We start from the raw sequence: 11754 nt of genomic DNA, 5'->3' as shown, positions 1-11754 counted from the left end.
CAATTTGTTGCTCTCAAAAATTAGAAGTGAGAAAAAAATTGCTATAGCTGTTGCTTCCTCAGGAATTGCTGCGACTTTGATTGATGGAGGCAAAATAGCTCACTCTGCATTTAAATTACCTCTAAATTTGTGTCATTCTGAGTCACCACTTTGTAACATCTCTAAGCAAAGTGATATAGCTCATGTACTAAGAGAAACAATGTACTAAGAGAAACTCAATGTACTAAGAGAAACAAAAATAATTATCTGGCATGAGTGCCCAATGGCTCACAAAAAAGCTATTGAAGCTCTGAACAGAATGCTTCAAGGCATCAGAGGTTGCAACCAACTTATGGGAGTCGTAGTTGTTCTCTTGGCTGGTGACTTCAGACTAACATTGCCTGTTGTACCACGAGGAACACGCGCTGATGAAATTCAAGCCTGTATCAAGTCATCCTTTTTATAGCCTTCGATAAAAGTTCTATCTTTGACTATCAATATGCGTGTTCATCCAACCACATCCACAAGCTAAGGAGTTTGCGAAAGTACTCATTGACATAGGTGACGATATGATCCCAGAAGAAGACGGAAAAATAAATGTTTCTTGCATTCGTTGTGATATTGTCCCCGATTTAATCACCTTGACTGAAAAAATATACCCGTATATTGACAAGGCTGGAGAAAATTGCAGTTCATTGTTAAAAGAGAGAGCTATTCTCACTCCAACTAATGAACAAGCTAATTCTATTAATAACTTTTTACTGGAGCAACTGCCAACTGAGCAAGTAAGATATGAGTCGGTAGACACAGTAATGGAGGACGAAGACGTTGTTCACTACCCTGTAGAGTTCTTACATACTCTTAATCCACCAGGAATACCTCCTCATGTTCTTCATCTCAAGATTGGCACCCCAATAATTTTGCTCAGAGATTTAGACCCTCCAAAATTATGTAATGGAACTAGGCTCCAAGTCAAGATCTTACACAAAAATGTTATTGAGGCCACAATTATCACCTGAAAATATCAAGGAGAAACTGTATTCATTTCAAGAATTCCGTTAATTCAATCAGACTATCACTTTGAATTGAAACGTCTGCAATTTCCTGTTAAAGTTTGTTATGCTATGACAATTAATAAAGCACAAGGGCAGAGTTTGAAGATAGCTGGAATTGATTTAAGAAGCGATTGTTTCTCTCATGGTCAACTTTACGTGGCATGCTCAAGGTAAGTTCACCTGACAACTTAGTCATTCTTCAGCCAATTGGAAAAACCAAAAACGTCGTGTGTAAAGAGATTTTAAGTATTTAATTTTATACTTTTGAGAACACTATTAATTAATAAATATTTCTGAAAGTTTTAGATTTATAAATAACTAGCCGTTACCCGCTAAATTTATTCCAAAAAGTTATTTTTAAAAAACTGCATTTTTAATTTGTTAAAATTTATAGATGTTAATTTTTTTTAATAATTTTTTTTGCCATAATTTATTTGTTAAAACGCTATTAAAATTATTAAACATCTGCTAAATTAATTTTCATAGACGTGAACATGATTTCACCTAGAGATAGCCATAATTTATAGCTAAATTTGTCATTAAAGACAAATTTGGGAACTGGGGAAATAAAGGATAAAGGGGGGAGGAGGGACCTTACTCAGTAGGAATTTTTCGGTAACCGAAAAAATAATTCAGACAGCCCAAACTCAGATAGCCTGAATTTGAATTTTTCATATTTCTATATTTTTATAAATTGAATATGAATAACATATTTCAAACCCTGACATTCCTGCTCACATCTATCCATGGTGTAGACCTACTGGGGACCCCGCCATGTATAATAACGGGGACGCATCGCATGGCATGACACAGTACCTCCATGGTGATGTAAAAAGCTGTGTCAATCATTATTTTTAACTCATATAAATTTATAATGCCCTTATTTATTATCTGAGTGTGTAAATTTCATAAAATTCATTTATAATATAACTACTTACGTAATTAGATAACAAAATTAATATTTTTCGCGCCTGACGTATATTCTACGGCTAGTCTATCATAAAAATTCTTCGAAATGTCCTCCATTATTTTGGATATAACACCGAAGATGCTTGACGAAGTTCGTTGCGCAGTTATCGACCATTTCCTGTGTGATCTCACTCAGACAATCCGTGACTTTGTCGCGCAGAGTATCAACGTCTTCAATGGGATGACGGTAAACATTGGCGTTCACATGACCCCATACAAAATAATCTAACGGATTGAGATCTGGTGATCTTGGAGGCCAATTTATTATTCCACCTCGACCGATATAGCGATTCGCAAAATTTGCATGAAGCCATGCTTGAGAAGCTCCTGCTGTGTAAGCCGGAGCGCCATCTTGTTGAAACCACATTTCTTCATAAATCCACCGCGGAATTCCTGCTTCTCGACATTCTTGTTGTAAATGTTGATCGAGAAAAGCTACATATATTTCTGATCTTAAATTTTCTTCGAATTCATGAGGACCAACCTATATTAAGTTTTGTTGTTAGAACTTTACATATCAAAAATTAGTTATTATTATAATAATACAATTATTATAATAAATTTAATTTACAATCGTGCGTTGTCCAGAGTAGATTCCTGCCCAGATGTTGATAGAAAACCGGTCTTGGTGAATCCGAACAATAGTGCAGTGGGGATTTTCTTGAGCATACCAGTGGAAATTTCGGGTATTCCAAAACTTATTTCGGCCAAAGTCACTTTCATCAGTAAACAGAATTTATTTGAAAAAATCTTTATTGTTTTCATTGTTTTCAAAACGATTCAAGAGTTCCTGACAAAAAGCCATACGAACTGGATAATCCTCGGGCTTCAACTCTTGAACTCGTTGATAAATGATACGCGTGAAGCTTTTCATCTTTCAACGTTCGTTGCACGGTGACATAAGACAAATTCAATTGCTGAGAAACTCCACGAATACCGATCTCTGGATCGTCTTGAACAGCATCAATGATAGCTTCTTCGTTGTCATTATTTCGTGCACGACGTGGTGCACCAGCTTCTTGGTGATTTGGTAAAACATTACCAGACTCACGTAATTGGCTGACTGCACCAAGGATCACTGGAGAACTTGGATGCCGCCGATTCGGAAATCTCTCTGCATACCTGCGCCGTGCGTCAGCAGCATTACAATTTGCCATACCATACAGGAGGATCATATCGGCATATTCTTAAGCAGTATATTCAGCCATAATACAGATATTGTTTAAAAGAAATCGATTTATGAATATTTAAATCCTTCAGTGTTATTAGATGTAATGATAGATACACGGCGAATTAATTAATTGACATAAATAAAAGATGAGCGATCGCAACACGAACATAGCAGTAAGCGTACTCTTCTGTTGTAAATGAACGAATTAAAAATAGAAGACTAAAATGTAGGATACTAGCAAGATCATACGGAAGGACCATAAGAAGAATGAATAAAAGTATAATATGTAGATTTTGAACGCGTAGACAACTTAAAATACTCGGATGAATCAATTGATGATCAATTCTAGATTGTTAAAAAAAGAAAAAACGTTCTAAGAGTTAAATTGGGGGATAACATGAAGGCAAAAAAATTGAAAGCTTATTGCGATCACATTTAGAATAAATTTGAACGATTAAACCGAAGGAAAATCCTGAGGATGATTTTACTGGATAAAGTTAAGGTTAAACTGCAGGAATTAAAAAAAAAATTATAGGCTAGGTTTAGAAGGAATTGGTAAGATAATTAGAGAACAAAGTCAAGAAAAAGTAGCAGGATTATTTTCAGGATGAAATCCAGTTTGACTAGAAGAAATTAAAGCTATATTTTAAGGCTAGGTTTAGAAAACATTGGGAAAATTATTAAATGGTCCAGATCAACATGGATTATCAGGACTATTTCTTTGATAGTATTGAGAGGCTAGTTAGACAAAAGGACGATTTGAAAAATTATTGACAAAATAATATCCAGGTCAACCTTCAGGAGTAAAAATTATTTTATCTAGTTTAGATTAAACGACAATTGACCGGATATTCGAAAGGATACAATCTGGAGGCTAATAAAATCGAATTCAAGAAATTCTTTAAAGTTAATTATAAGAGTATAGCGGGGAATCGCTCATAATCTCGCACGTGGTTTCAATCGTGGCCTCGATCCTCGATCCTGATCCGGATCTTCATCCTGATCTGATTGAAATCTATATCTTGATTTCAATACTGATCTAGATCTTGATCTTGATCCTGATCGAAATCTTGATCTTGATCTTGATCTAGATCTCGATCTCCATTTTGATCCTATAACTATATCAGGATTAAGATCTTGATCTAAATGTAGATCTAGATCGACAAGATATAGATTTCAGATACATTACCAAAATCAAGATCTAGATCAACTAGATTGTGATATAGATCTATATCTACTTTAACAAAATTGAGACATAGATCTATATCTAGTTTAACAAAATTGAGACAAAGATTAAAATCTAGATTAACAAAATTAAGATATAGAGTTATATATAGATCAACGAAATCAAGATCGAAATCAGGATCAAGATCATGATTTACGTGTAAATTTAGATGGACGATATCGAGATCCAGATCAGGATAATCAAGATCTTAATCTTGATTAGGATCAAGATTTTGAATTTGATCAGGATCTTGAACTCGATCAGGATCAAGATAATGATCTAGATCAGGACTAGAATATAGGATAGATATCGATCTAGATAAAGATATAGATATCGATCTAGATCAAGATAGATTTCGATCTAGATCAAGATGTAGATCTAATCAAGAAAATCAAGATCTAGCAGTAGATCAAATCAACTAGAACAAGATCTAGCCGTAGATCAGATAAAAAAAAAACAAGATCTTGATCTAGCTGAAGGTCAAAATCTAGATGTAGATCAAGATCTAGATCAACACAATCAAAATCTTGATCTAAATGAGGATGATCTTGATCGTGATCTAGATCGTGATCTAGATCTTGATCTCGATCTTGATTTAGATCTTGATCTTGATCGTGATTTAGATCTTGATCTTGATCGTGATCTAGATCTTGATCTTGATCGTGATCTAGATCTTGATCTTGATCGTGATCTAGATCTTGATCTTGATCATGATCTAGATCTCGATCGTGATCTAGATTTCGATCGTGAGTTTGATCCTGATCTAGATCTTGAGCTAGACTATAATTTTGTTGATTCACATCTTGATCTAGATCTTAATGTAGATCATGATCAAGATCTAGATTTAGATCGAGACCTAGTCAAAATCATTTTTAAGATTTAGATGTAGATTGAGATGGAGAGTCAGATCAACCAGATCAAGATCAAGATCTAGATCAACAAGATTAAGATCTAGATCAAGACAAACGAGATTTAGACTTGGATCAAGATTCACATGTTCAGAATATAGATTAAGATCAAAATATAGATCCACTAGTTCAAGATATGGATCAATAAGATCTAGATCAGGATCAGGATTATGATCTAGATGTACATCAATTAAAATAGCTCAAGTTATTGATCTAGCTATTTGAACCTAATCTAGATCTAAATTTTTGTCTTAATTTTGTTGAACTAGATCTATATCTCAATCTTAGTGATCTAGGTCTAGATCTTGATCTTGATCCTGATCTAGATCTTGATCTTGATAATCGAGATCGAGATCTATTCGAGATCTTGTTGTTCTAGATCTACATCTCGATCTTAAACATGATCCTCATCTAGGACTGGAACTCGATCTAAATCTTAATCATCATATGGGAGTGGATCTTGATCTTGACCTGATCTTGATATTGATCCTTATCTTGTCCTGATCTATTCTAGGATCAAGATCTATTCAGGATCAAGATCAAGATCAAGATCTAGATTCGGATTTACATCGAGATCTAGATTACGATTAAGATCAAGATTTAGATCACGTTCAAAATCAGTATCAAGATCAAGATCAAGATCTGGATCAGGATCAAGATTTAGTACAGCATCTAGATTGAGATCTAGATTCAAATCAATATCCATTCCTAGATGAAGATATTGATTATGATCGAGATCCAGTCCTAGATAAAGATCTCTATTTAGATCGAGATTCAGTCATAGATCAGCATCATATTTAAGATCTAGATGTAGATCTAGATATAGATCAGGATCAAGATCTATATCTAGATGTAGATCAAGATCAACAAGATCTAGATGTCGACTACCAAATCAGAATTACCAAAATCAAGATCTAAATGTAGATCAGATCAACAAAATTAAGATCTAGATGTAGATCAGATTAACAAGATCAAGATTGTTTAAAAATAGCATAAAACAAAGATATAATTCAAAATTGTTGGTTATAATTCAAAATTATTAAATAATGATAAACAAAATATGTGGCGCCACCTATTGATCGTTATGAGTACTCTAAACAACAACATTGGCGCTTTCGCTTAGCTCGCGCTTAGCTCGCGCCTGCGCCTTACTCACTTCTGCGCCTAGAAACATCTCGTAAACGAAAAGTCTAGATCAAAATTTTTAATTTTGGCTAAATATTAATTAAAAATCGATTAATTAATAATCAAAAGAGTTAAAATAAAGTAAAAATTCATTTTTGTATCAAAATCATTCATTTTGTTAATCTGGAAAGTGCATTTATCTAAAAGAATTCTCTCGAACTCAATCGAGAGAATTTCAGCTGAAAATTCGAGAATCCCGCCAGTCAAGTATATAAGCCAGTCCGTTCGGCGCTGCGAGTCAGTCTTCAATTCAAACGCTTACGAATAGTAATTCACATCGTGATATCAAGCTAAAATAAAAGTCTTTCACTGCAACGAACTTGTCTACAAGTAAAATCTTGTTATTCTGAGTGTGAGAAAATCATCTAAGCGTGTTTATAACCTAATCGAGAAAGCATATTTTTTGGCGACTTCTAGACAAGAAAATCATCGTGTTCAAGGCTCGGTACTTCTTTTCACCCTGTTAGGTTACCTACAAGCTTCCTTGTGGTACACCTCAGAGAAAATCATCGTACCCAAGGCCCGGCTGGTCATCACCTTGTAAGGTGCACCTGCAGGCTCCCTTGAACGTCTTTTAGAAGTCTATTTCTAATCAACAGATCTAGCACCTCTTCTCCTTTGAGTTTACGGTGTCTAACCACTATTTTAACCTTTTAAGTGACTTTCGTTGATTTCATAAAACGAAACTGTGATCTAAAAGACTGTGTTCTCTAACTTAAACTTATTCTGAATTTTGTAATTATTGTCAACAAAATTAACCTATAAACCTGACTCTCCAGCTATTGTTCTTTAACATTTTTTGGTAGCAGAGCGTGGTTATAAGTGAAACAGTGTCAAGATGAGAGTCAGTCATATCAAGAATCATATTGATGAGCAGATGGAGCTCATCAAAATCATCAACGAGGCCATCACAAACTTAACTCGTGTCGGGGAAGAAAATATTTCGCTTCAACGTGTGGAGGCTAGGAAAACTGCTTTGCGTGACACCTGGAACCAATTTTCAGCTACTCATGATGCAATTAAAATTGCTATGAGACGGTTAAGTGATCATAAGAAGCGAAAGGTATTAAGACTCCCTTATCTCCAGGACAATCTCTACCGAATTACCTACGATGCATACCTAGAAGCATTGGAAAAGCTACGACAGGCTGAGAGCAGAGCATCGTCAGTCACGAATACGGAATTACCGGTTCATCATTTCGGTCCTCGTCTACCAAATCTTGATTTACCAAAGTTCAATGGTCATCCATCTGAATGGCTGCAATTCAAGGATCTGTTCACCTCCACGGTTCTCAACAATAATTCTTTATCCATCATATGGAAGCTTCATTATCTCAAGCAGAGTCTTACTGGTCCTGCAGCGGATTTTTTAAAGAATACAGCCTTAACAACTGATAATTTTCAAAAAGCATGGGATGCGCTAGTTTTATTCTACGAAAATATGCGGTTGTTGGTAAATTCAGCGCTTCAATCATTAATTACCATGAAGAGGATGACAAAAGAATCAGCTGTGGAAATGGAAGGTCTCTATTCTACAATTACACAAATCTATCGAATTTTAGAGACACTTGGACGACCAGTTAACACTTGGGATGATTTCTTGGTCTTTATTACGGTTCAACGTCTGGTTTGAGAATCTGTCAAGGCATGGGAACTCCATCTAGGTTCTACCAAAGATCCTCCAACTTGGAAACAGTTCATAGAGTTTCTGATGAGTCGATTACTAACTCTCCAAGCAGTCGAAAAATCAAGAAAGCCTGGGTCTCAGCATAATCCAAGAGTAACTACGGTTCATCATGCATCTGGAGATCCAAGTAATTTCAAGAAATGTTCTATTTGCTCCGCAGATCATTATACAGCTAAATGTCCAGAATTTGCTAATAAACCACTTGAGAAAAAATTGGCAATTATCAAAGACAAGAAGTTATGTTATAATTGCTTGAGAAATCATCTAGTCAACAAGTGTACTTCGACAAGAAGGTGTATGAATTGCGGAAAAAGACATCATACAGCTTTCCATAGAGATGAAGCAGATTCAACACCAAATGTTCCAGCCAATTTAACATCTTATTCAACTTCAACAGCTAATCAAACTCTGCTCGCCACTGCTCAAGTCACAGTCGTTTCGGAACAAGGATATCAAGTCCGAGAGCATTAATTGATCCTGGGTCTCAAGTATCTTTTATATCTGAAAGATTAGTTCAGCAGCTTCATCTAAGAAGGAAACCAGTAATATTCGAATTACATGGAATCGGCGCGGTAAATGCTGGAAGAACTCAAGGTCTGGTATCAGTTGCATTACGACCTAACTTCAAGTCATCTCAACAAATAAATTTTCAAGCTCATGTTCTTCCTAAGTTAACAGCAAGGATTCAAGCTACGTGATCTGCAAATTGGAGTCATTTTCAACAACTTCAACTAGCCAACCCTGGCTACACTCAACCTGGTAAAATTGATGCTATCATTGGAGCAGATTATTATGGTCAAATTTGTCTTGAAGTACTACGAAAGGGACCAACTAACTCTCCTACGGCTCAATCAACGATCTTCGGATGGATCCTTTTCGGTCCCACTGGAAATCCTTCTACTTCTCCAATACAGTGTTTTCACACTTCTGTTGATGAAGAACTCTACGAACTTATACAAAGATTTTGGAAGCTCGATGATATTCCTGTAAGCAATAAATCTTCTTTATCCTCAAATGACCAAGAATGCGAATATCATTTCAAGAAAACACATTCTCGAGATAATACTGGCCGCTATATCGTCAGATTACCATTTAAAAAGCCGGTCGAATCTCTTGGAGAATCAAAGAGTGCGGCACATCGTATTCTATTTACTTTATCTAAGCGATTCTTGAAAGACTCATCATTGCAAACAGCTTATCATGGATTCATGGATGAATATCATCGACTACAACATATGAGATTGGTATCTAAGTCTACTGCTGAGCCTAAGCACAGCTATTACTTACCTCATCACGGAGTAATACGAGAACAGAGTCTAACAACTAAATTGCGAGTGGTCTTCAATGCATCTTGTAAGACTTCAAGTGGGTTATCTTTAAATGACATTCTTCACACTGGACCTATGCTACAAACTGAACTAATCGATGTACTCTTACGATTCCGGTTCTTTAAATATGTCTTCGTCTCGGATATTGAGAAGATGTACAGACAAATCATGGTCCATCCAAATATGAATAACGCAACAACATGCCTTCAATCAAGAAATCAAACAACTATCAAGAGGAGAACATCTGTCCAACTCTAATCCTCTAGTAAGATTAACACCTTTTGTCGATTCACAAGGGATTCTTCGAGTAGAAGGAAGATTAGAGTCATCTCACTTGCCATTTGGTGCCAAACATCCAGCTATTCTTCCACAAAATTCTCCACTGACTAAGATGATCATTGATAAAGCTCATCAAAAAACTCTTTATGGAGGAATCCAAAAGACTTTATCCATTCTAGATGAATTCTGGATTATAGGAGGAAGAACTTCAGTCAAATCAGCAATCTGGAACTGTGTAAGATGTGCAAGATTCCGACAAATCAAGAGCCAACAACTAATGTGTCAATTACCAATTCATCGAGTTACTCTTTCTCGTCCCTTTTTGCATACCGGTGTTGACTATGCTGGACCATTCATGCTAAAAACTTGGAGAGGACGCAATGCTCGTGAATATAAAGCATACATTGCCTTATTTGTCTGTGAATCTACGTCAGCTATTCATCTAGAGCTTGTCACCGAATATACAACTAATGCCTTCATAGCAGCTTATAAACGGTTTACTGCCAGACGTGGGATTTGTGCAACATTGAGAAGCGATTGTGGAACCAATCTCAAAGGAGCGGACTCGGAACTTCGAAACCTCTTTTCTTCAACATCAAAACAGCTTGGTAAACTAGCTTCACTCCTCGCCAATGACGGTACTCAATGGTTGTTTAATCCTCCTTCTGCTCCTCATTTCGGTGGAGAGTGGGAATCTGGAGTGATATCAACAAAACACCATTTTCGTAGAGTAATAGGAGATCAACAACTAACTTACGAAGAAATGAGTACCTTCCTGACTCAAGTTGAAGCTGTTTTGAACTCAAGGCCTCTTTGTTCGCTCACTGAAGATCCTGATGATCTTTCCGTGCTAACTCCTGGTCATTTTCTTATATGAGGACCACTAAATATTGTACCTGAACCTTCTTTAGAAGATATGCAAATATCTCGTCTTTCTCGATGGCAGCTTCTGCGACGCATGACATGATTTTTGGACTAAGTGGTCTAAAGAATATCTTCAAAAGTATCAACCGATTTACAAATGGAATCAACCAATGCCTGAAATCAAACCAGGGTCACTAGTTCTCATTACGGATGAAAGATATCCACCAACAAAATGGCCTCTATGACGTATCATCAAGGTTCACCCCGGGAAGGATGGCCACGTTCGAGTAGTTACTGTAAAAACGGCTACGAGTACCTTTGAAAGACCTGTCACTAAATTAAGAATCTTACCAATTCATTAACAATAGTTTGTTAAATCAATTTAACAAAGGCGGGCGGAAAATGTTTAAAAATCGAATAAAATAAAGATATAATTCAAAATTGTTGGTTATAATTCAAAATTATTAAATAATGATAGATAAAATATGTGGCGCCACCTATTGATCGTTATGAGTACTCTAAACAACAACATTGGCGCTTTCGCTTAGCTCGCGCCTGCGCCTTACTCACGTCTGCGCCTAGAAACATCTCGTAAAAAAAAAGTCTAGATCAAAATTTTTAATTTCGGCTAAATATTAATTAAAAATCGATTAATTAATAATCAAAAGAGTTAAAATAAAGTAAAAATTCATTTTTGTATCAAAATCATTCATTTTGTTAATCTGCAAAGTGAATTTATCTAAAAGAATTCTCTCGAACTCAATCGAGAGAATTTCAGCTTAAAATTCGAGAATCCCGCCAGTCAAGTATATAAGCCAGTCTGTTCGGCGCTGCGAGTCAGTCTTCAATTCAAACGCTTACTATTCACATCGTGATATCAAGCTAAAATAAAAGTCTTTCACTGCAACGAACTTGTCTACAAGTAAAATCTTGTTATTCTGAGTGTGAGAAAATCATCTCAGTCAGCGTGTTTATAACCTAATCGAGAAAGCATCTTTTTTGGCGACTTCTAGAGAAGAAAATCATCGTGTTCAAGGCTCGGTACTTCTTTTCACCCTGTTAGGTGACCTGCAAGCTTCCTTGTGGTACACCTCAGAGAAAATC

General features: G+C 35.9%; 4 protein-coding genes across 4 annotated transcripts; all 4 read left to right on the top strand.

The window, feature by feature from the left end:
- The first annotated feature begins 262 nt into the window (after positions 1 to 262).
- LOC123264460 lies at positions 263 to 998 on the top strand. Its single transcript, XM_044727792.1, has 2 exons — positions 263 to 422; positions 541 to 998. The coding sequence occupies exons 1-2, from the start codon at positions 263 to 265 to the stop codon at positions 996 to 998; spliced, it is 618 nt and encodes a 205-aa protein (XP_044583727.1).
- Positions 999 to 3873: 2875 nt separating this feature from the next.
- LOC123264312 (pre-mRNA-splicing factor 38-like) lies at positions 3874 to 5282 on the top strand. The gene is made up of 2 exons (XM_044727578.1): positions 3874 to 3911; positions 4802 to 5282. The coding sequence occupies exons 1-2, from the start codon at positions 3874 to 3876 to the stop codon at positions 5280 to 5282; spliced, it is 519 nt and encodes a 172-aa protein (XP_044583513.1).
- A 3473-nt stretch (positions 5283 to 8755) lies between these two features.
- LOC123264232 lies at positions 8756 to 9765 on the top strand. Its single transcript, XM_044727460.1, has 2 exons — positions 8756 to 8807; positions 8915 to 9765. Exons 1-2 carry the CDS (start codon positions 8756 to 8758, stop codon positions 9763 to 9765), a joined length of 903 nt encoding a protein of 300 aa, XP_044583395.1.
- A 133-nt stretch (positions 9766 to 9898) lies between these two features.
- Positions 9899 to 10663, top strand: LOC123264151. The gene has a single exon (XM_044727338.1). The coding sequence runs from the start codon at positions 9899 to 9901 to the stop codon at positions 10661 to 10663; it is 765 nt and encodes a 254-aa protein (XP_044583273.1).
- Positions 10664 to 11754: the final 1091 nt, after the last annotated feature.

This window comes from Cotesia glomerata, linkage group LG1 (assembly GCF_020080835.1).
Source record: "Cotesia glomerata isolate CgM1 linkage group LG1, MPM_Cglom_v2.3, whole genome shotgun sequence".
Lineage (NCBI taxonomy): Eukaryota > Metazoa > Arthropoda > Insecta > Hymenoptera > Braconidae > Cotesia > Cotesia glomerata.
Note: the sequence above shows the minus strand (reverse complement) of the source record. Positions and strands in the feature narration are given on the sequence as shown.

What these genes read in the sequence shown, in the direction of transcription:
- LOC123264460 (XM_044727792.1), top strand. Translation starts at nt 263, where the DNA reads ATGGCTCACAAAAAAGCTATTGAAGCTCTGAACAGAATGCTTCAAGGC. An exon ending in CGCTGATGAAATTCAAGCCT is followed by an intron (nt 423 to 540) that starts GTATCAAGTCAT and finishes TCATTGACATAG; the next exon opens with GTGACGATATGATCCCAGAA.
- LOC123264312 (XM_044727578.1), top strand. Translation starts at nt 3,874, where the DNA reads ATGGATTATCAGGACTATTTCTTTGATAGTATTGAGAG. An exon ending in TTCTTTGATAGTATTGAGAG is followed by an intron (nt 3,912 to 4,801) that starts GCTAGTTAGACA and finishes ATCAAGATCTAG; the next exon opens with CAGTAGATCAAATCAACTAG.
- LOC123264232 (XM_044727460.1), top strand. Translation starts at nt 8,756, where the DNA reads ATGCTGGAAGAACTCAAGGTCTGGTATCAGTTGCATTACGACCTAACT. An exon ending in GCATTACGACCTAACTTCAA is followed by an intron (nt 8,808 to 8,914) that starts GTCATCTCAACA and finishes AACTTCAACTAG; the next exon opens with CCAACCCTGGCTACACTCAA.
- LOC123264151 (XM_044727338.1), top strand. Translation starts at nt 9,899, where the DNA reads ATGATCATTGATAAAGCTCATCAAAAAACTCTTTATGGAGGAATCCAA.